The 21,985-nt window shown below is 35.4% G+C and overlaps 1 protein-coding gene across 2 annotated transcripts in view; it reads right to left on the reverse strand.

Annotated features, from left to right (window-relative positions):
* The window catches only part of PIK3C2G (phosphatidylinositol-4-phosphate 3-kinase catalytic subunit type 2 gamma), a 262,489-nt gene that overhangs the window by 221,307 nt on the left and 19,197 nt on the right, over window positions 1-21,985 (reverse strand). For both annotated transcript variants that reach the window (XM_054719240.1, XM_008140463.3), the window contains exons 5-7: window positions 13,583-13,685; window positions 8,332-8,402; window positions 6,793-6,856 (exon numbers count right to left, since the gene is read on the reverse strand). In XM_054719240.1, the coding sequence (XP_054575215.1) occupies window positions 6,793-6,856; window positions 8,332-8,402; window positions 13,583-13,685 (238 nt within the window). The remainder of the gene's footprint in view (window positions 1-6,792; window positions 6,857-8,331; window positions 8,403-13,582; window positions 13,686-21,985) is intronic.

Below are 21,985 nucleotides of genomic sequence, written 5' to 3' on the forward strand. Positions count from 1 at the left end.
AAACATGTCAGCTCAGTCACCAGAATCACAGTAATTTCAATGGAGGATTAGGACAGTTTATTCAAAACAGGTGGGGAAATATTTTTCCTTTCTGTTTTCATGCAGATATTTGGATTCCCAATTCCCCAGAAAGATTTTTAACTTTGCTAATTCTAGATCATTTTTTAATCAAAACATTATCAATACATGTACACAAAATGGATATTATATGAAGGGATACCATTTTGTTTATTTTGTGGAAAAACATTCTTTTACATGCTGCCAGTCTCTCTTATATATGATTTTATAAACACTGAAAATGAATGACAGAAACCTACGAAGAATAGCTACTAGAAAGTTAAATTAATACTGTGAAAGACACAATCAGAATTCCAAAAATGTTAATATACTCAATGAATGAGCTTAAAGTAAGAAGATGTGATTTAATTGGGATACATTTTGTTGTTCACAGATTAAGAAAATACAACCACTCAATTATAACATGGGAAAGAATAACTTATGAGTAATTCACATGAAAAAAGCCAGCTGTTTTATTTATGTGTGACCTGACTATGAACCAGCATCAAGGCACGGCTGCCAGAGGATCTACTTCATTATTAACTTAGTCTTGTTTTGGGGGGAGAGAAAGAGAAAAAAAAAGCAGTTTGCCTTTGAGGAAGAGGTAGACATGGGAGAATAGTAGAAACAAAAACCTTTTGCTCCTGGAAGGGGTAGGAGACTGTCTTGATTCCTGGATCCCACATGGATACCAATCAGAGATCAGGTACCACTGGAAGGAGGTGAGGAAAACTCTCCTATATAAGACTGCAAATAAAAGGCACATGTGTGTGTGTTGGGGGGGGGGGGGGAGGCAGGGAGGGATGAGTCAGGGATTCTCATAAATTTCCAATCTTGAGGCTTAAGAGCAAAAAACTCCCTTTATCCTACTATAAAAAAAAAGAGTCTATTTTTAATAGTAATAAACAAGAACAAAGTACACTGGGGGAGAGACAAACATATTGAGGCTTAGGCAAACAGGGAGTCTTGAAAGCAAACTAATGTCACCCAAATAAATTTAATTTTAAATAAATAATTCTATATAATAAAGAGGTAATATGCAAATTGACCATCACACCCTCATAAGATGGCTGCCTACAACCAGGCTGGCAAGGGGGTTAGTGAGGGACAACCAAATGACTGAACAAGCAGGCTGCAAGGGGCAACCAGGCTGGCAGTGGGGGGGGGGCAGTTGGGGGCAACCAGGCCAGCGGGCGGGGGCAGTAAGAGGTGACCAGGCTGGTGGGGGGGAGGCAGTTAGGGCAACCAGGCCAGTGGTAGGGGTGCAGTTGGGGGCAACCAGACCAGCGGGGGGGCAGTTGGGGTGATTAGGCTTTCAGGGGGAATAGTTAGGAGCAACCAGGCTGTCAGGGAGGGGGCAGTTGGGTGTGACCTCACCAGCAGTGGGGGGCAGTTAGGGGTGACCAGGCCGGCAGGGGAGACAGTTAGGGGTGATCAGGCCAGCACGCAGAGACAGTGAGGGGTGATCAGGCCAGTGGGCAGGGGGGGAAGTTAGGGCTGACCAGGCAGGCAGGCACGTGAGCGATTAGGAGCCAGTGGTTCAGGATTATGAGAGGGATGTCCGACTGCCGGTTTAGGCCCAATCCCTGTGATTGGGCCTAAACCGACAGTTGGACATCCCCTGTGGGTTCCTGAATTGGAGAGGTTACAGGTTGGGCTGAGGGGACCCTCCCTCCCATGCATGAATTTCATGCACTGGGCCTCTAATAATAACATATTTATGTTAATAATAACATAAATAATAGAATATATAAATAAATTGAGGTTCACTTCTCTTGTTGAGTACTATACAGCAATGAAAATAAATCAAAACCACATGGGACAAGGTGGATAAATTTCAAAAACGATATTGAATGAAAAAATACAAAGCTCAAAAAGTATATACAGTTTGACTCCATTGAGGTAGACATTGAAAGGAAACTCAAACCTTATATTGTTAATGGATATACACTTTGGTGGTGAAATGGTAATTAAAAGCTATGAAATACTTTTCACCAAAGGCTCTTATGCAGAAAAAAAGAGATATGAAATGGCAAGCAGGCAGATCCTATGACACTGACAATATTTTGTTCCTAAACTTTTTTTAAAAGATATGTTTTTATTTATTTCAGAGAGAGGAAGAGCAAGGAGAGAGAGAGATAGAAACATCAATGATGAGAGAGAATCATTGATCAGTTGCCTCCTGCATGCCCCTCATTAGGGATTGAGCCCACAACCCAGGAATGTGCCCTGACTGGAAATCAAATCATGACCTCCTGGTTCATAGGTCAATTTTCAACCACTGAGGCACACCGGCTGTTCCTAAACTTAATGTTTAGTATAAGTGCCAGCTCTATTCTTCTTCTTTAGTTTGTATACATCTTATTATATGTCCTCTATGTAGTACATAATTCACTGCAAAAATTTCAAATCAAATGTCAGATCATGTTATTTCTTTGACAAAATCCTTCAATGCTCTCTTTCTCACTAGGAATACAAATTATGTTGGCTAGTGATTACTTTTCTTGTTGAAGATTTACTTTCAATTTTTCATTTTTGTTTTTCTTCAAGTCTGGAATGTTCATTACGTAAGAGGTTGGACTTTCAGTAGTTTCAATCTGCCCTTTATTTCTACTAAGATAGGTTTCAATTCTGCAACTGTGTTTTATGTTTCTTGTGACTTTACCTCTTCCTATTCTTGACTTTTCCTTTTGTAATCTTACAACTGGTCCTAGTTACCTATTTATTTTATCCTATTTTAAATGATTTTTTTTTGCTTCCTTTTCACCTTTTCTTATATTCTATTGTGAATGCAAATGAATTTTGCAACATTTTTCTTCTGAATCCTTTGTAGTCCTCTACAAAGTGTTAAAAATAGTAGGGGGCATGCAGGAGGCAGGCGGTCCATGATTCTCTCTCATCATTGATGTTTCTCTCCCTCTTTCTCTCTCTCTCTCTCTCTCTCTCTCTTTCCCTTCCTCCCTAAAATCAATAAAATTATATATTAAAAACATTGTAACTCTAATAGCAATAAACTAACACTTGTACTTACCTTTCCTTGAATACTTTTTATATTCCATATACTATATTGTATTAAGCATATTACATCCATGGTTTTATTAACTTTAAAAATATCATTATATTTTATTTTATTATATGGACTTTAGCGATGAATATAATATGAACTCTAGGAAGGTTAAATAAAAACTTCCCGAGTGGGCAGAGGGTTGGCATATACATCGATCTGACTTTGGAATCTCTGCTCTTAAATTCTGTCTTTGCAGTCACTCTGTTTAAATTCTGTGTCAAACTGGAACTTTTGAATATCCAACAACAGATCTGCTTGTTACTATAAGAGCTTCCATTCTGGAAATGCTAAATATTTAAGATCCTTATGCACCCTCATTCTTTCTACTTCTTTATAGAATTTTCAGTCTCTATCTAGTGGCTGAATACAGTTGAATTTGGGCTCTGGGGAGTGAAAAGTGTGAGCTAAGTAATATTCTGCCTTCCTCACAGCCATATATTCTTCTGGTTATTTATCTACTAGGTAATATCTCCGAGTCATGGGCTAGAAAGTAAGGGGTTTTAGACCAGGTAGTTGTTTGATGAAGCCAAGCCACATTTTGAAGCATCCTATCTAATAAAGACAGAATATGCAAATTGACCGTCACTTCGCGACAAAGATGGTGGTACCTGCAGCCAATAAGGAGGGAATATGCAAATTGATGCAACAAAGATGGTGGCAGCCAGTCTGGGACACTTGCCATGGCGATGACGCAGGTGTTCCACACTGCCTTGGCTGCTCCGGGCCAGAGTGAAGGTGGAAGGTGGCTCAGGCTGGAGCGAAGGCCCAGGTCCCGTGTGCCGGCAGCCAGGGGAAGGAAGGCCTAATCTTGCATAAATCTTTGGACATCAGGCCTCTAGTGAATATATATTTCTCAATCCAGATCCCTCTAGTATACAATTAAATCACAAGATACTAGATTCTAGTATAAGTTTGTCATCAGTGATAGGAATTGCTGACTTTCTCTAAAAATCCTACTTGACATTTTAATAAAAAATGTTGGAGACCACATATTAGACTCTACAAGGAAGAAGCAACTTTGCATCAGAGGCTAACTCTTCACCCAGATTGAAGTCTGATTTTACACAGCTTTGCTCTGTGTAAATACCTGTCTATGTATGTTATTTATGTGACTATACTGTCTCTTCAAATAAAACCTCAGCAACTTCAGAGCACGGTTCTGACTTCCATTTCTCTTCATCCTCATGACTAAATAGTTTAGTAATTTGCATTAAACAATATGTTAGGGAAAAGTTCTTTCAAAATGCCCAATCTGAAATAAGTCAAGTTCAAAATATGTTAATTAACTGCATAGCTGGTTTGGCTCAGTGGACAGAGTTTCAGCCCTTGGACTGAAGGGTCCTGGGTTTGATTCTAGTCAAGAGTACATACTCATTTGCAGGCTCCATGCATGAAGAAGTAACCAATCGATGTGTCTCTCTCACATCATGTTTCTCTCTCTCTGTCTTTCCCCCTCCCTTCCACTCTCTCTAAAAATCAATGGAAAAATATCCTCAGATGAGGATTAACAACAACAACAACAACAAAACACTAAAAAATATTAAGTAACCATTGTTAAAGAAAGAAAATATTTGGAAACTTAAAATATCTACATTGATATTCAGTAATATTTATTAAGCCTGTATATTTTTAAAATTTTTCAAATTATGTGTAATAAGCTAAGTTTGGGAAATATAAAACCACATTCTTTTTCAACTCAATACTGTTTTTGACACAGATGAAATGCTACTTAATTCACTTGTCAAATAAATAGAAAGCCCAAAATTGTGAATTGATAATATCACAGTCTATCCTCACTTCTCAGATATTTACTATTGATTCTGCTTTAGAATCCCATTAAAAAGCTCATTGTTTCACATAGAGTTCATCTGGAAAATCTCAGACACTGTGGCCTACTTATAAAATAATTCAGATGTGGATGATGATAACTATTTGCCAGTAGTAATATAGAAACACCATTTCTTTGATGTTTTGCCAAGTTTTAAGTCATATTTTAATTTACAATAGTCAATGGCTTCTTTCAAAGTGGAAATATTGGGTTCTTTATATATGAGTAATATGATCAAACTTCTGTATTTGGAAAATAAGAACTGTTAACAGATTCTCAACAATTCGTGTATGTATGGGTTTGTGTGTGTATATGTAAAAAGATGTCTATGATGCATGAATAGTACAGAGACATTTGGCATTTTGATCATTAAAATTCATCTGTAAGTAATTTGCTATAACCTCAAAAGTCTATCAACATATAGTCAAGATACATAAATGATCTGGGAATAAAGTCATAATCTGTCCTGGGTACATGGTAAATTTCAAATTCTACACTATCACAAAGGTAGAGAATGACTGTCACAAAGGTGAAGAAGAAAGCTGAAAGAAGTACTAATTATGACACATTTACAAGACTTAAAACAATCTAATTTTGAATTATTTTGATATTCCACATTTTAAATTTCCAGATTCAGGCCAGGCTCAAAAAAGAAAAATGGAATTAGAGTGAGGGGATTATTCTTGGGGAAGGAATATCAGCTATGTATTTCTCATCACCATATCTTTAAATACTTTTGTTAAATTCACACATGAATTTGGTATCTATATCAATAAATATAATTTATTATTTTTATAAACCTTTTCTGTTTTTAGTAGTTACTTCTTATATATCAGGAGTCAAATTATTTAATGAAAAAAGTAGCCCTCACTTGTTTTAAAAACATTCTCTTATACAATTTTCTGTAATGAGAGAATGTTTTATCTGTGGAAGGTTAACCTTCCTTAGAAGAATAAGCTATAAGAAATGACCTGCCTCATGGTGATTACAACGTGGATGCCCAGTTCGTGACCAAATCTCAGTAGTCTTGTACTGAATCCCTCAATTTCCCATGCCAAGCTAACTTTCCTCCTCACTATTTTAGTGAATTGATCTCCTCATGCAGTCAGTTAACAGCCAGGAATCTGCAGGTATTTTAGACAACCTGTTATTTTGTTACTCATAGTCTTCCATGTAAATTATACATTTTCACCTGTTATGAATCTGTTGCCTCCTATCCATCCTTATAGTGGAGCTTTTGTCAATGCCCTCATCATCTGGGCTAATCAAATGCTCCTCTAATCATTCATCTGTCATTCCACTGCTCTGCATATTGGCTCCATGCCATCACCTGATAAATTAGAAAAGATTTAACTTGTCAAAAATATGTCCTTAAGATCCTATATAATTTGGCCCCATTTGCCCCTTTCAGCTGGTCTCTTTCCAAGCTATCACCTTGGAACCTAATTGTAGCCATTGCAAGTTTCATACAGTTTCCTAATCACACCAGGCTGTTTCCTAAATGCTTTTGTTCATGTTTATCTTTGCTGAAAGTTATGCCTACTTCCTACCTTCCTTCACTATGCCCTTCCTTTGACTGGCATACTCATTTTTCAAACAAGTAAAATCGATAAACCCCTTTCAGGTGTCCTGTATACACATAGGTCTTTCATGGGACTAATGATATTTCATTACACACATCTATTTACTTGTCTGTTTTGTCATGATAGAATGGAAGCCACTCAAGTATAGATACTCTGTTTTATCCATCTTCATATCTTAAGAAGCTTGCAAAGTTTTAGAAAAAGGGTAGATACTTAATAAATGCTTATTGAGTTGATAAATTAACAAAAGTTAATACCTGAGTATTCAATAGGTATTTCAGGTGGGAGTCATATTTGTTGATTATTGTTGAGATGCACTGTCTGGAAAGAAAAAAAAAACTGCTTAAAATTGCGTGGGAAAATATATTAACTTTAGCACATGTATCACGACTTCTCTTTGTCTATGATTCTATAGCAAACTAGCTTTTAAAAGGATAACTGCAGATCACTCCGTAGCCCATACCCCGGGACCCCAGGATGCAGGCAATGGCTGACCTTGGCCTGCACCACAGCTCCCCTCAGGAGGCCCCAGAACCAATATACCCGGTGGCCAGCTTCAGACCACACCTGAGTACTACCCAACTACCTCTATGAATGACACACCCATAGGGCAGACTTGGCAGGTCCCAGAGCACTGTTAAAGTGAATCCTGCTCTGTAGGGCCAACCCTGCACAGCAGCTCCTTCACTGTGGTCAAGGCCAGTCCTTACAACCAATCGGCTTGTGGGTCAATCACTTCCATTGACGTGCCAGCAGCAATCAAGACTCAACCCCAACAGAAGGAACACGTGGAGAACTTAGCTCAGGCGACCACAGAGACTACGTCATGGGCTTCACAGGACACCGGTCAAAAGTCCTCTATAATCCTACTCATTCTATATAATCATATGGTGTTAGGCTGAATATTTTGGCAGAAAAAGGAGAGGCATGCATGGAAAGACAGAACAGTTTGATAAAAGAATATGGCCTGTGCAAATTTCAGACAGCATTGATTTCAGTCCTGCCACTAACGAACTAAGTGATTTTAGGCCAGTTAAGTTATTTAACTTCAAATTCCAGAACTGCAGAATCACAGGAGATAATGTATGCAAAATGGCTAACAACGCCGTGAAGGGATAGTTACTAAAATCAATTTTAACTCATCTTGTTTTCACAGCAGGCTTTTCTTTAGTGATTTAATACCTATACCTCCCACACCCCATTATCTGCTCATTCAACTCAAAAAACATTCGTTCCATATAAACCCATGCTGTACCACTGGCATCTTCTCCCAAGTTAGCTTCTGAGTTAGGTTTAATTTTTCAAACAATACATGCATACATTAAGATATTGGAATCAATTAACATATGTTCATTCATTACCACTTGAGTTTTCCAATTTGAATCCACACTCCTTTGTGATATACTAGGTATTTTCAGAGAGGGATTTAAAGCAGGAGATGGTGACTTTCAAAGTATGGCAATGCCGTTATACAGAGATTTGTGACACGTGCAAACTCAAATTCACAAGATGAATGTGAAAAAAAATCATTGAAAATGTAATAAGTGGTAGCAGAGGTATTTTAAAATGAATGTTAGATTGTTCTGGAAGGTGTTAGCAGCTCTTCAAATGTATCTGAATAACTGTGAGGAGTAGGTAATTATTAACAGAATTTGCCAAAAGGAGGTATCTATTAAAAGTACAATAGCTTCTGAGGTACTAGTGAAAGAATGGTTTTTACAATCCCTTGAGAATTGTGATTTGGCACTTGAGGACTCAGTCAGAAGGTAGTCTTGGAACAGAAATAAATGTCTCACCTGTATATTTTCCAAATGTGCATAAATTCAAGAAGTTGGTTCAGAAAAAATGGACTGTGGTCATCTTCATGCTGTAGACAGCGGAATATATTAATATTTATAGAGTGAATAGGAATGAGTACCAGATAAAAATAGCCCTGTAACTTCCTGCTGTCATTTAATTCACCTCTTTGATAACCCTCATTCATCATCTTAATACTTTGTTTTAAAGACCTTACAAAGACTCTCCTTAACTGTACAAGCATTCTTTACAAAAGTAAAACAGAGAGCTAGCTTTAGTTGGAGCGAAACCTCAAGGACAGTTGAAGGACATACCAATATCCCCAAGGTCAAACATTAATTTATCCTGCATGGAAGGCAGCTTTTAGACACCTCGCACACACGTGTGCATTTTCTTTGCATTCAGGCCACAGAAGCCATGGAGGTGTAAGACCTGACAGCTTGCCAGATTGGCCACAAACACAGAATGAACACCTCCATTTTCAGCTTAACCACATCTTGCTGCCAAACAGTTGAGAACATTGCATTTCATGAACATTTAATTGTGCTAATGATTTAAAACTGCCGATAGATATAAATCCCAGGAGTTATCAGGTGGCATTATGATCACTCCCCCGAGAGGAGCAGGAACTACTCATGTAAAATATCAGTCCTATGATCCATGTGCCTGTGCTCACACGTTCACACCAGAACTCCTTGAGAGCTTCTGCAAGGATGTTCATGAAAACCCTATGGCAAGTCTGCAGAGAATGCAATACACTATTTCACCACACGGTGGCGTTAAGTTTGGGAGCTGAGTGAGTTCCTTTAATGTTGGGGTGCATGCCGTCTTATATGTCAATACACACACAATCTATTTAAAAAACTGCCAATTGGAGCTTCTGACAGAAGGAAAACCTTTATATGGCTTAAGGTTAAAGGTACATTAATTTTTATATAGGGTTCTTTTGGGAGGAAGCTAAATTACATGGATAGAATCAGCTCATCACTATAATAAATACGTTGATTTCATGCTATTAAAAAACACTTTGCAAAAATGCTAAGGAAATTGAAAACATGAGGTGTACTTTTTAGGAATTTACATCTATAGTCAGTGGGATGAGTACATTTGAAAGTGTGATAATGTTAAAGACATTTTTTTTTTTTTCTGCAATAGCAAAATCTAAACTTTAGATATGGAAAGGACAGTAAGAGGGGAAGCAAAATAAAAAGTTAAAACTGGAGCCAAGAAAGAGAGAGTAAGATCTAAACTGTAATATTTGGTACTTGAATTCTTTCAGAATTTAAAATCAAAACAAGCATATAAGTAACATGATTTATTTGCATCTTTCTGTACAGCATAATAATATTTATTTTATAACGACTTGGCTTCCAGAGATGATTGTGTGTGTGTGTGTGTGTGTGTGTGTGTGCACGTGAGCACGTAGGGTGACCTTTGTAATACTGTAATTTACAAGAGAAAATTTTTATTTAAAGCATCTCAAAAAGTTGGAGGAAAATTTAAGCAGTTGTCCATGGAATATATGATGTACTTTACTCCAAAACTGAAGGCCATACTTTCATCTTAAGGGAAAAGCTAAAGCATTTTTTTCACACAAAAATCTTTTGCTGTAAATGCTCTGTGAATATTTCCTTGAGCTAGAAAGAGATCTTGAATTTATGATTACTATCTTCTATGCTGGTAATACTTTTGATCAAATTTAAGAGAGATAGAGGGAGAACAAAATTTCTTTTTAGAAAAGTCTCAATCATTCTCATTACATCAAGATGAGGATTTTGACATTTGAAAATCTGAATGATTTCTAAAGACTGTCAACCTGTTTTATGAATACTGTAGTGGAAGAAGAATTAAATTCCCTAATTTATTATAACACAAGCAAGTTTAAAATAAGAAAGGAATCTGAGATTAACTGAGCTTTGTAATGCCTTTTAGAATTCTGAAATATCTACTGAAAGGCAATGCTATCACTATATTTAATAGTATAATAATACTGATTATATTCTTAATATAATATAAAAATATTATCAAGCCAAGTTTATGTTGTTTTACTAGAAAGAAAATATAATTGTTTATAATTTTTTCTTACACCTAAATTTATGAAAATCACATAAAAGGTTGACAGCACTTTAAAAAGAGAATAATGAAAAAAATAAAAATAAAAATAGAATAATGAAAGAACATTCATTATCTTCTTATCATATAGAGTTTAATAGAAAAAGATTAAAATAACATATAGCCTAACACCCTAATTTTATGACATCAACAACTAATATTTATATAGTCCTGACTTAGTGCAGGAACTGATTTAAGCTTTTCATTTATGTTTCCTAATTGAGTTCTTATAGTAACCATATTAGGTAAGTACTATTATTATCCACACTTTTAAATGAGAAAATTCAGGTGCAGAGAACTTAATGATATGTCCAAGAGCAGAGATTTCAATTTGGCAATATGAATCCGGAATCTCTGCTTTTAAACAAGATGCCAAATTAATAAATTTAACACTCCTTATATCTTGTGGTAAAAGCTAAGCCTATATGCTCTAGAATGTATAAATAAAAATAATTATCAGCACTACTCCTTCCTTTTCATTTGTATAAAGGGTTCTTACTCCAGACTCTAAAATTATAGCTATCTTTCCTTCCAAAGCACATATTTCTATCAGAATCTTTATGTATATTTCTTTATTGTCTGTCTCTTTTACTAGGATGTGAACTCAACATTCTAGAGCGAGTACTCAATTATTATTTGTTCAATGAACAAATGAGTAACAGTCAGTGCATATACAGTATGTATTCTAATAATTCCAAATGATAAGGAGGTTCACTAAACTGTTTCTTCACTATATAAGATCTTTAAAGGCAAATACCATATACATCACATGTAAAAAACATTCAATAAATATTTATTGAATTAACAAATTATTAGGTTTATGTCATATAGTATACTTAGCATAGTACCTGGAAGTAAACCCTAATAGATTTTAATAAAATATAATGTCTTCTCTCTTGGAATGTGATGTTAAAAGTATCCTGGAAGAGCCAGGATTTGGGGAGATGGAAACATGGAATGCCTTTTTCATAGGCTATGTGGAGGCTGCCACTGTTCTTAATTGAGAGTCAAAGCCAGTTGAATGCCCTGGATACTAAGCCCTCTTGTTGATTTTGATCACTACTCTACTCATGGGCCTACCCCACAGCAGTTACACAGTACATATGAGTGAATGGTGAATATACAGATACCTATGCCATCAAGCATATTATCAGTTTTAAATAACAGTGTCACTGCTATGAAAAGTTGTGGATGAGAAAAAGCATTTTTACTCTTTACCTATAAGTTGTTGAATTAGTTAAGCAAGAGTTGGTGATATTCATTGTGGGGAGTAATGATTCATAAGTTGAACCTTGAGGCATGAAAAAAAGAACCATGTAACTTAATTCCTGCTATGATCCAAATGACAGCTTGAAGAGCAGGCATTTTTTGACAACTATAATTTAAATCCAGAGATGACTATAGGCTCGTCTCTGGATATGATAACAATGGTGATGACAACAACTCAAAGATGCTATATTGGCTGTCATTAAGATATAGTGAGCTCTATGACCAGACTAGCTCTGCTGTAAGACATTGGGCCATTCAAATAATCTTTGAAAGTACTTCTATTTATATAAAAAGGAAAATAATAGTAACTATTACTTTTTTTTCCTCTTTAATATTGTGAATAAATACATGTAAAACTCTGCTAACAATGTGCAGCACTTAATGTAATTATCTCTAAACACCTATTATGCTCAAGACATTGGGGCATGTGTATAGAGCTGTGGAAAACAAAATAAAACATAGAAAAATATAAAAAGCTAGAATTTTGTCCGATTGTTCTGAAACTCATATCTAAAACTCTTGAGTAGGTTGAGTTGCTAGCATAAAGTATGGGCTATGAAGACTCATTGACTGGGCTCAAATCCATGCTCTTCTGCCCACCAGCTCCATGAATATGATCTGGGGAAAGTCACCGAGCTCCCTGTGATTCATTTCCTTATTTTTAATAGCATTTACCATATAGAATTATCGTAAACACTCAATGTAACAGAAATGTTCAAGTCCCAGACATAAAATATATGGAGTCATAGGGATTTAAGAATAAACCTGAATTTACATGTAACTGACATGTTACTGATCTGTGAATTTATACGAATGAGATACCTTCTTTTTTTTTTTTTTCTTTAGCACCATGCAACTTCTAAACAGGAGTAGAAGTTAAAATCATAGATTTTCTCTCTTCCTCCGTGTTGAAATGAAACATGATGATTTCAGCTTTTTTTGTCAACATTGAGGACAATGGGAAGCCTTTTAGGCTCATTAACATTGAGGGTATTAGCTGTACTTTATCGTGTTTCTTTGTGGAGATTTCAGATGCATAGCCCTGGAGCTGTCAACACTGGCTGAGTTAGGTAACCAGCTCCAAAAGATGTTTCTAAACAACTCTCTTTTGGCCTCATTATGTTATATTCCACATAGATACATTGCAACCTAATGTGCCATCTGACACTTTTTATGATGAAACACCTCCAAGTAGGAAAAAAAAAAAGAGCTCTGCCCTGGAAATCTGTTATCTGATGTAAATGACAGGGTGCCGGGATTTTTGCTTAAAGCAGGTAATTGGAATATTCTACAGATAAAAACTGCCAACATATCAAAGTTCACTGCATACTGTGCAATTTGGGTTTGAGGTAACTCAACACATCACACAGGGAATGAAATTCATATCTAACAGCATGAAACTGTGTCATTAAAGCACAGTCATTCCTTTCTGGGTAGTTTTATTATGTATTATGAATATTAATCTGCCCTGATTTAAACTGTGTTGACTCAGACATAAACAGTTTTCAAATAGAAAGAGTTGTTCTTCTTCTCTTCCTTTAATGATATCCTTTTCACATTTTCTATTACATCCACTTCCTAGTGGATTCATTGATGGTTTGAATACAATAACCTTTACAAGTTTCTCATAAATTTTTCCAATAGATCTATTATTTTACTGAGGTTGCAATAAAGTGTCCATGTAATTGCTTCACTTCAAATTGTCAACAAGCATGTAGATAAATAACTAATTGTGTTTTAATAAATATACTCAAATGAACATATTCATTACATTATATAATTAGAAATTGGTAACAATCCATAAAGATGGGAATATTGTCCTTAAAATGATCAGTTTGCAAATTAAAACCAATATGCAGAAGGTCTTACCTTTCGAGATAACTTTCCTGGAGCTTCTCTATTTTTCTGCAGATTAAGTTGAATAACAGATTTATCTTTCTGAAATATCTTATGGCTCCCCAAAGGGTGATCACTGAAGAACAAAAAATGAGCAGTCATTTCCTCCTGTAATATCCCCAAGTGTTTGTTTTATTCTCTGATTTCATTTCTTTGTATTTTTGGAACTAAGTCTGATAAAAGTTTTATATATATCCCTAGTTTTATATATGTTTGATATTTATTTTTAAATGACAAGATGTTATAATTATCTCCAAATGCATTATGCTAGAAAATGATTAGATGCTTTAAGAGTGGACATATAAATTATAATACAGAATTTTTTACATATTCAAAGTTGGTTTTGCCCAGCCATCTCAACACCGAGGACAGCATGCTTCCAGAGGGTCCAATTGATACCTCAAAGTGTATGTGGGGATCACTGTATCAAAGAAGCAGGGTGGTGAGGTGAAAATGTCATGGGCTTTAGAGACAGCTCCATAACCTTATGAAGGTCAATTAAAGTATCTGAAACTCAATGTTTTCTTTTTTAGATTTGGGATATTAATGTCTACATCAAAGGATTGACAAGCAGATTAAACAAAAAACTATCCATTCATAGTTCAGAAATTCCTGAACTATGTAATATATTTTCTCCTTCCTTCCTTCCTTCCTTCCTTCCTTCCTTCCTTCCTTCCTTCCTTCCTTCCTTCCTTCCTTCCTTCCTTTCTTTCCTTTCTTGATGCTTGCTTGATTTTCCCTCTGTGTGTAAACATTTATTGTTCACAGTGTAAATCTGATTCCTTGTCAGTGAAGAGCTTTTACTATATGATCTCTTCTACAGCTTTGAATTTCTATACCTCTAGTGACTCTCAGTCATTAAAAAGGGTAAATTGTGCTAATGTACTTTGCTTAAGAATCTTGGTTAAAAATATGGAGGATTTCAAGAGAAACAAACTTAATATTAAAAATCTGGGGCACTTAAGGTGATATATTCATTTATTTGGAAAATTCACTAAATATTTGGGACCACCTATTTCCAACAATGTCAGACAAATACAACATTATTATATTGATATGTATTAAATTCTCTGTGCTTTTATTTTCACAATGACTACATTTTTAAGAAAACAAAACAACCTATCCACTCACCCAAATGGTAAAAGTATACATAACATGTTCCATGCCCTATTATCATTTCTCCTATTAGTCTAAACTAGATTTCGGTCCCTGTCTATCCATCGTGCTCTTATCTTGTTCCTTGAGTTATTTCTACTGCTAGTCTAGACATAAGGCAATGCCTGTGTATTCCCTGAATTCCTGGAATCATTCACTCCTGGATTTCTCCTCACTGAAGTTCTGCCCCAATGGTCATTTTCATATTCTATCCCATATAATCAACCTCCTCTCCGTTTACCTCCCCCAACCTTAACTCCTTCTTCCTCCCTTAGGTTTCTGTTTTGATTCTGAGAAGCAATTAGTACTATCAACCTAACTTGCTCTCTCAAAGCTTCTTTTCCCCAGTGTGTTGAAGTTTGGGCCTTGTACCCCAGTCCAATGAATTCAACTTCAGATATGGCTACTGCTTTCTCAAACTGACTTTATTTTACCCACCAGGTAAAACAGATGTCTAGTAAATAGGAATTTCATATAATAATAAATGAAACATTTAGTATTATTGTCTTATGTAATATTTGATGTGTACTTATATTAAGAATTAAAAATTAGTTTTTTTAAAACTAAAATTAACTGAACAATATTTAATAGCATGCTATTCAGTTTCTAAGTGTTTGAGTGTTTTGGATTGTAATGGAACTCCCATTTGACCCAGTGATCCCACTTCTAGGAATATATCCCAAGAAGCTAGAAACACCAATCAGAAAGGATATATGCACCGTATGTTCATAGCAGCACAATTTACAATAGCTAAGATTTGGAAATAGCCTAAGTGCCCACCAGCAGATGAGTGGATTAAGAAACTGTGGTACATCTACACAATGGAATACTATGCTGTGGTAAAAAAGAAGGAATCCTACCATTTGCAAGAGCATGGATGGAACTGGAGAGCATTATGCTAAGTGAAATAAGTTAGTCAGAAAAAGATAAATATCACATGATCTCACTCATCTATGGGAAATAATGAACAACATAAACTGATGAACAAAAACAGATCCAGAGACAGAGAAGCATCGATCAGACTGTCAAACCTCAGAGGGAAGGTAGGGGAGGGTGGGGGTAAGGGGGATACATCAACCAAAGGACTTGTATGCATGCATATAAGCATAACCAATGGACACAGATACCAGGGGGGTGAGGGCATGAGTGGGGGGGTGGTTGGGAAGGTAATGAGGGGATGAGGACACATATATAACACCTTAATCAATAAAGAAATTAAAATGCAAAAAAAAGAAAAAAATTAACTGAACATCCTGTATTTTTATTTCTAAATCTTCCAATTCTACCCCTTTCTAAAAGGAGTGTAGTTCTTTCCTTATCTTTTCCTATGTGTGTGTGTGTGTGTGGTAGGGACTGGTAATTATCAGATAGATATTTGGTAATTATTAGATTTTAGAAGGATTTACTCTTGTAATTTTTCTCTTTTTTAAAAAATTATATTATAGGAACATATTTTCATGGAAAACATTTGAATTGTACTAAAGTAGACAAAACAAAACAAATAAGACAAGTTTTCTTTCTCTTTTTCAGGAATAACAAATATTTTATAGCACTTTTATTTTATTTTGTAGGCTAAGCACACACATATATTTCTGTTAAAAATGACATTGTTTTATTTCAATTTAGCCTGTAGCTAAATTTCTCTTAAGTCATTTCTGAGACTTTGTCTGTTACTCAGAAAATTTAAACTATTACACTCATAACAATTTCTTCTCCTATGTTAATGTAGATTTATATTAATAATATATTTTTAAATTATTTTCCTTCATTTATTGGGATTGAGTCTTCTTGGAGACTCTCTACCTTTAGAGAATTTGAATATATATTTATATATATTTATATAATTTATAAATATATATTTAATCTTCCAGTGCTTACCTAATTTTTAAAATGTGACATGTCTTAATATTTTTATTCCAACACCAGTTTAATAATTATTTATATCATATTCTCAACTAAAGTTTAGACTTGTTCTATTCAGTTCTCTACAATTACCCTACAATTTCCCAAGTAGAGATCATTTAAATTTTAGTTTCAGATTCTTTTATTACTTAACTGAAAAAGAAAAGTAGTAAATTGGTTGATCAAAAAATTAGAGATAGAAATGATAAAAACAACATGTATCTTAAAACATTTTATCTTTAAACTAAAAATACCTACATAGCCTCTCAATAGCCAAAGTTTTTATATTAGAACTAGAGGCCCGGTGCATGAAATTCATGCACTGGAGGGGGTGTTCCTCAGCCCGGCCTGCCCCCTCTCACAGTACTGGAGCCCTCAGGGGTGGGAGGCGACCGGCAATCAGGGGAAGGCGATGACCCCATCACACCTCTGCTGCTGCCACTGCTGGCAGCTCAAGCCTCTGCCGGCCCTGGTTACCTGAGCCTTGGGCAGCCCTGGGCGGCTGGGGGGCTGAGGGTGGGTCCGACTGCACCATGTGCCTGCCACCCTTCCCTGGCCCCCCCCAGCGGGGCTGAAAGGACTGGGGGACTCTGGTGGGGCTGATGGGACTGGGTGCCGCCATCTTGTGGCTATGGGCGCTGCCATCTTTGTGGCAGTGTGATGGTAAATTTGCATATTCCCTCTTTATTAGATGGGATAAAGAAGGCCTTTGATATAGGCTGAAAGGTCTATTGATTAAAATTATGTGTCTCATTTTTGGCAATTATCTTTAATTTCCAGGTTTAGCTAATCTATTTATTTATTTTTAAATTTTATTTTTTTCAGTTTTAGCTAATATACAATATCATATTAGTTTCTGGCATACAACACAGTGATTAGACAACTTTACCACACCTTATGAAGTGATCACAGCAGTAAGTATAATACTCATCTGGCATCATACATAGTTACATAGTATTATTGACTATATTTAACCCTTTGCACTCGTTGCTTTTTTCTCGATTCCTTTATTCTAATGCTAACCGTGTCGAGTCACACTCGACATCTGAGTGCAAAAGGTTAACATGCCATATTTTACAATCCTGTGACTTTTTTCATAACTAGCAATTTGTAGTTATCTCTTTCACCTTTTTCATCCATCCCCCAAACCCTCAAACAGTTCAGCTTCTTTAATAACAAGAATATGCTTGGGCTCGAGGAACAATATGAATGGAGAATTGATTTAGATTTATATATATTTTTTTCTAATCTTTTCAATTGATTTTTTGTTATTGTTTTTTGTTAATCCTCACCTGAGGATATTTTTCCATTGATGTTTAGAGAGAGTGGAAGGAAGTGGGAGGATATTTTTCTATTGATTTTTAGAGAGAAGGAAACATCATTATGAGAGAGATATATCAATTGGTTGCCTCCCCTACGCACCCTGACTGGGGCTGAGGATTGAGCATGCAACCAGAATCGAACTCGGGACCCTTCAGTCTACGGGCTGATGCTTTATCCACTGGGCCAAACCGGTTAGGGCTCAATTGATTTCTTCCACATTTAATTGAGCAGTAAACATTTTGAATGATTACTCTTTATGAATAATCTTTAAAGAATTCAACTTAATTATTTCATAGCAACACTAACTTACTAATTTGCTCTTTATACTTATTTCCTTAATCTATTTGGGATGCATTTATTAAATTGATATACAGCCTCAATTTTAGACTTTTTTTCTACATAATAGAAACTTTCTTATACATTCCTAATTAATATGAACATCTTTTAATCTCTGACTTATTTAACACATGACCAATTTTTATAAATAGCCCATCTGTTACTGGATTCTAAGCATTCCATTAATTCATCCATCTATTCTTGTGCCAATACCAAATTGCTTCAATTATTTAATTTTACAGAATATTTTGAAGTGCGAAAATGAGTTAAAGCCACCATTTGAAAATATATTATTTATTTTTGCACAATTTCACTTCAAAAACAATTATAGAATTAGTGTGCCAATGTTAAAGAGGAAATGTTAATATTGTGTTGATTTATCTTTTATTTACGGAGTTATATGAGAAGAGTTGGCATTTTTATAATATTAAATCTTCCTTCCAAGGAAAAGAATACATCTATATGCACTCGGGTTCTCTTTTATGCCCTTCAGTAAAGTGTTAGTGTTCTCCCAGGATGTGTTATAGATTCTGTTCTATTATCAATCAAAGATTTTTCCATGGTATTTATTAGTTGGGTTTTGTGTTCATTTTGCTTGTGGGATTCTGTTGTAATCCCTAAAGATTTGATGCAATTTGCCTAAAATGAAATTTTTCATTCCCCACTGCTTATTGTTCTATTACACTGTTATACTTCTCCTTGAGCTAATTTTGAAAAATTATCATTCCTTAGAAAATTGTCTGCTTTTTAGAAAGCTGTCAAGTGAGTGTCGCAAGCCCATCCTATTTTAACTATCTTTTGACATTTACCTGGGGACTCTGCAACCCCCTTGTTATTGTTTTGTCCTATCCATGCTATTGACCTTTATAGCTTTTCATTAATATTTTTTTTCCTGTCATTTCATGAGAATTTTGGTGGGTTAGTGGGTAGATTTGCATTTTTGTTCTAACATATGGATTCAGTCTTGAAAATATGTAATTATTTTTAATTAGGGGAGTATCATGTATAACTTTGCATGAAGTGAGATCTCAAAAACTGGAAAGGAAGCATTGTAGCATTGTTCTTGCCCACCTCCCTCATTTTGCAAAAAAGGACTCTGGTTTCAACAAAATAAGACCGTAGATTAGAACATAAATATTGGGAGTAAACACAACACAGTTAAAAATTATTTATAGATTCAAGCATTCCTGTTATAATGTGGTACAAGTTTCTTTTTATAAAAGGAGAGGTGAGGTGTTCTGCAAATTGTGGGCTAAACATAACAGGCCTCATGGAAAACGAGATTGGGAGATACCACTGAAATCAGTACAGGTCTCTAACGCACGCACGTGCGCGCACACACACACACACAGAAACACACACACAGGCACAAATCTTAGTAAAAACACTAGCATTGTTTTAGAAGAAACATCTCATTTCAGAAATGTAAAGAAATAAAGAAAATAAAAAGGGTTGTAAAAATGTATTTAGCTTGGTGGGAGAGGATATAAGAAAGTTTTGTTGCTGCTAAATGTAGACACAACAGAAAAACACAAATATTGTGCAGAATTCTGTAGTAAGCTTTTTCAAGACAGAGCTTGAGGCCAAGTTGAGGAAAAAAATGCACGTTGGGTAATTGGTCACTTGTCACTGTTACGACAGCAGCTTCCTGTGTATTTTGCATTAAGCCACTGTTAATTAGTGGAGCAAAATATTAATGTGCCAGACAAATTCACATGTATTAAGTTGACTTTTATGAACAAACTGATTCATGTTACAGGAATATGGTATATTGCAGAAGAGATTGCATTCACTACATCATTTCTCCAGGCATCATGTTTAAAATACCATGTAGTCCTTTTTGTGTGTGTTAGCAATAACAAAAACTATTACTAAGCCAGAATTGTCACTTAAGTCTTTGGTTACTTAAAGGAATACAGAGCCTCCAATAACATCACACTTTCTAAGAGCTGTAAACTACTGTTTACCACTTTGCCATTACTCTATTTGGCAGGACGACCATTCTAATGAATTTGTTTTCGATGATCCAAAGTTAGCCTCTCCAATATAATAACCACTAGACCATTGTGGCTAATGAGTACTTGGAATGTGCCTAGTTCGAATTAAGATGTGCTGTAACTACTGTATATATTCCTTGGTGGGGGGGGGGGGGAGGAGAGGGAGATAAGTAGTTTTTCTTCTCAATAAAATTAAGTATTTAATTTAGCTAATTTGAACAAATTTATTACTTTCCACTCATTCAGAACAGCCTAAGTATTTCAATAATATAATCTACTAAGTTATAACTGTCTAGACCTACTTTGAGCAAAGAACTACATTAAGGTATGTTTCTCTTTTACATGGCTTTGCTCTTCCAAAAATAAACTATTATCTTAAAATTTATATACTATAACCTAGCCTTTTCCTTACTGGTAATTAATAGTCTTATTTTTTACTTTGAATAAAAGGCAATTCCAATTTATAATAAAATCTTTAAAGAATAAATTAATGCAAACTATCACAGGGTTAGATAAAACATTTTTTTAATAGTAGAAGTTTCCTTAAGAAGATTATTTTAAAATTCTAATTATATTTAATTCCTGAAGAGGACTATTTCACACTAATCAATGGTATTCAACATTTTCTCTATTAAGAAGGATCAGAAGAGAGAAAAGAGACCCACAAGTAGACAGCCAGATCATACAAATCAATGCTTGTGATGAATAAAGAGGTAGATACTGTCTTCATAATTTAGACTTAAGAATCTATATGACAATTTCAAAGGAAGATTATTAATGAGCATAGTTTTCCTTTTTATCTTCTTCTTCTGGGTTCTAACATTCTTGACAAAAGTCAATTAAAAAGTAAAGAAAAGTTTTGTTTTGTTAATTTTTAAAAAGCAAGGACACAAAATCTGGCCCTAATTATAAGCCCAAGCAGGATTTTCAAGGAAGATTATTCTGTTCCTCTAATTCTGCACTTGTGGTTTACTACTCACAACACAGTCATGATTTACTCAGGAAAAGCTTTTAAGTGCAATAAATTTTATTGTTTCACACTGCGGCTGATAAAGACAATTATTTTTAATTTTAATTAGAGAGTAAGACCAACAGCAATATTTTTGATAGAAGAAATTAACACAAAACCATGCACTCCTAGTAAATGGGCTAGATAATCTATATATGTAAAAGCCTAAGTGACTGTCCAAACATTTGACCATCTGACTGGTAGCTATGACATGCACTGACCACCAGGGGGCAGACACTCAATGCAGGAGCTGCCAAGCTGTGGTGACTTGGCAGCGGTGGTTATCAGGTGACACATCTGGAACTAAAGAGGAGGGAGCCTGATTCTGGGGTGCATCACTTGAGAACTGCCCTCTCGCAATCTGGGACCCCTCAGGGGATGTCAGAGAGCCGGTTTAGGCCCGATCTCCACAGGCCAGGCCAAGGGACCTCACCAGTGCATGAATCTGTGCACTGGGCCGCTAGTAAGATATAAAATTATGAACTAGCATTAAACTTCATATATTATAAATATATTTATAAATAAAAAATCTCATGAGATGGTTGCAAGTCCAGGTGAAGGTACTGTTATTGTTACTCCTGGATGCAGAGCAGGATGCAGTGCCACCTTAGGAAAGAGTCCAGTTGTCCTCTATTTGTCCTGCCTTTAAGCCTG

This window comes from Eptesicus fuscus, chromosome 7 (assembly GCF_027574615.1).
Source record: "Eptesicus fuscus isolate TK198812 chromosome 7, DD_ASM_mEF_20220401, whole genome shotgun sequence".
NCBI lineage: Eukaryota > Metazoa > Chordata > Mammalia > Chiroptera > Vespertilionidae > Eptesicus > Eptesicus fuscus.